Source organism: Anoplophora glabripennis, unplaced genomic scaffold, assembly GCF_000390285.2.
Source record: "Anoplophora glabripennis isolate ALB-LARVAE unplaced genomic scaffold, Agla_2.0 scaffold1227, whole genome shotgun sequence".
Lineage (NCBI taxonomy): Eukaryota > Metazoa > Arthropoda > Insecta > Coleoptera > Cerambycidae > Anoplophora > Anoplophora glabripennis.
Genome location: NW_019417400.1, coordinates 3,801 through 6,847, shown reverse-complemented (window position 1 = coordinate 6,847; position 3,047 = coordinate 3,801). Strand labels below are relative to the sequence as shown.

General features: G+C 35.3%; 1 protein-coding gene across 1 annotated transcript in view; it reads right to left on the bottom strand.

Moving 5' to 3' along the window:
- LOC108914862 (cationic amino acid transporter 4-like) overlaps positions 1 to 2,598 on the bottom strand; it is a 62,145-nt gene extending 59,547 nt beyond the window's left edge. The window contains 2 exon segments of the mRNA XM_023456251.1: positions 1,194 to 1,388; positions 2,293 to 2,598. Of these exon segments, the coding sequence (XP_023312019.1) occupies positions 1,194 to 1,388; positions 2,293 to 2,598 (501 nt within the window).
- Positions 2,599 to 3,047: the final 449 nt, after the last annotated feature.

The following is a 3,047-nucleotide window of genomic DNA, read 5'->3' as shown; positions in this document are numbered from 1 at the left end:
ATATATATATATATATAAATATTACATTGAGGATTCCATATAACGGAATCAAAATTTTACTAAATACAGGGTGGTCCGAATTTTATGCAGGAAACTTCGAGGGCAGATAGATCTCTTTAAAATAATACGTGTTTGCCTTATAAACATAGGTCTGGAACGTCACCGTTTTGGAGATACAGGGTGTCGAAGTTGTCAAAAAAAAAATAGATTTTTTGGTTATATCTCCGGAATCTATTAACCGATCTCAATAAAATTTGGTACATATAATGTATGATAGTAGGCCTTATATTTTCTGAAATATGAGTTTTAAAGGTTCAACCAGTGGTGTACAACTGGACAGGGGTCACCCCCTTTTTACAAAAAAAACTACGCCACTGCATTTGTTACATGTCATTGTAACTGATTTATATTCTAATGCATAAAATACTTAAAAAAGGTAACCTTAATTTTTTCCCTAAGATTAACCGTTCTCAAGTTATTCATACCAATATAATCCCCTTGTGGCAGACACTTCTGACGATAATATTGCAAGAATATTTGTTTATGTTTAAAAGTAAGTGCAATTATTTACACTCCTTTCTACACCACCTGTGAGGTAGTATGCGATATAAACAAAAAATATATATTTTTTTAAAACCTCAACACCCTGTATCTCTAAAACGCGACCGTTCCAGACCTATGTTTATAAGGCAAACACATATTATTTTAAAGAGATCTATCCACCCTCGAAGATTCCTGCATAAAATTCGGACCACCCTGTATAAATGTGTAATATAAAAGGAATATGGCTTTAGAATTAGTGAACTGTTTGGACTGCCTCATAATGAAACCCAGCATCTTAAGTGTATTAGATATTAGTTTATTAATATGAGCATCAAATAACATTTTACTATCAAAAATCACTCCAAGGTCACTAATTTCATTTTTACGATTTAAAATTAATATTGATATAGGAAAGGATGTTTATTTCGAATAAAAGTGATTATATGGCATTTGTCGATGTTAATAAACAAATTATTGTTTTTAGAAAAAATTAAAAAAGCGTTAAGATCGTTCTGAAGTTTTAGACAATCAGTAACATCACAAATAGGTAAAAATGCATATCCTAACAAACTACAGTAACTAAGGCATTCTTTTATTTTGTTAATATAAATTATAAACATTAAAGGCCCCAAGTGTGATCCCTGAGGTACTCCTGAGGGTATAACAGTGAAATTTGACGTGAGTCCGTTAACTTCAACGCACTGCGTTCTGTCGGATAAATAATTGTCCATCCAGTTCGGCAAGGTGCCACCCATACCGACCTCAACAAGCCTATTCAACAAGATTCCATGATCAATTTCGTCGAAAGCCTTACTAAATTCGGTGTAGACCGCATCAACCTGAACCTGGTTGTCCAAATGGTCTAATATAAATTCAGAAAATACCATGAGGTTAGTTTCAACAGATCTATTTAAAAAAAAATCATGTTGCTCAGACATAATTTGAGTTTTAACCACTGAATAAACGTGATCATAGATAAAAGTTTCCAAAAGTTTGTCAAAAACAGAAAGTTTGCTTATAGGTCTATAATTATATTATTTATAAAACTACGTTGGCCATTTTTAAAGATAGGTATAATACAGGCCCTTTTCCATTTAGTAGGAAAACATCCTGTCGAAAGTGATTGATTATAAAAGAATGTTAAAGGGGATGCCAAGTTCAACCAACATTTTTTTGCGAAAACCGGTGGTATATTGTCCCAACCACCACTTTTATTAGGATTTAAATCCTTTAAACCATTTCTAACATCTTCATATAATTTAATATTACAAAGAACAGAAGAGTAATTGAACTCAATAGAGGACGTGTTAACTCTAGCCTTCTTTTGAACAAAAACACTGGAGAAATATTTAGAAAACAGCTCACATATATCTGGTGTATTTGTAACGGTCACGTCATTTAATGTCATTACAGATGGAAAACTGTTATTACTTTTAATATTAATTGTTTTTTATTGTTTTATTTTATGGACTGTATAATATAGAACAAACTTAACTGAACATACAATATTAAGGGAAAGAAAAAAAGTCTGCCTGCACTTCTCTCTGAGACAGACAAAACTCGACTCCTCTTATTGTTCTGGCTACACGTCCCCTCCCTTCGCGCACAGGGATGCCACGTTTTGTATAAAGTCTCAACACTGCCTCAACATGCCGCCCGCCTTGAAAGCATCTGGGCTTTCAATTAATGAAAGCGAATATTGACTTATGAACAGGGCAACACACACACACGACCCACACCGCGTCTTACTTCTCCACTGGCAGTTTTTACATCGACTACCCTGGTGACTCCATCGTTGCCTGGGTGAAGAGCTGTGACTCTGCCTAACAACCAATTCAGGACAGGAGCGTTTTCATTTTTTACTAACACTAGTGAGCCTACTTGTAGCAACTCTTGAGATCTCTGCTTCCATTTGGTCCTGGTTTGTAATTCTGCAAGATACTCTCGCTGCCATTTCGACCAGTAGTGCTGCAGCATTGATTGCAATAGTTGAAATTTACTTAAACGATTTTCAGGAACATCCATGACGTTTCTCTCAGGAAGTGCTGTTAGCATTTTTCCAATTAGGAAGTGTGCCGGCGTTAAGGCTGTGACGTCGTTTGGATCGGAGGACATAGGACAGAGGGGTCGGGAATTTAGAACACCTTCAATTCGAATTAGCAGTGTACTGAATTCCTCAAATGTTAGAGAATTATTTCCTACAACCCTTTTTATATGAAATTTGGTACTCTTAATACCCGCTTCCCAGATTCCTCCGAAACTAGGCGACCTCGCAGGAATGAAATGCCATTTTATTGAATCGTTTGATAATTGATTACTGATGTAACTTGACTTATTTTCTAAAAATGTATACAATGCCTTCAACTCATTATTAGCTCCTATAAAATTCAGAGCATTATCCGAGTATATGTTCGAGAGTTTGCCTCTACGGTTTATGAATCTACTCAATGAAGCTAAAAATGCCTCCGTAGTCAAGTCCGATGCCAGCTCTATGTGCACGGCCT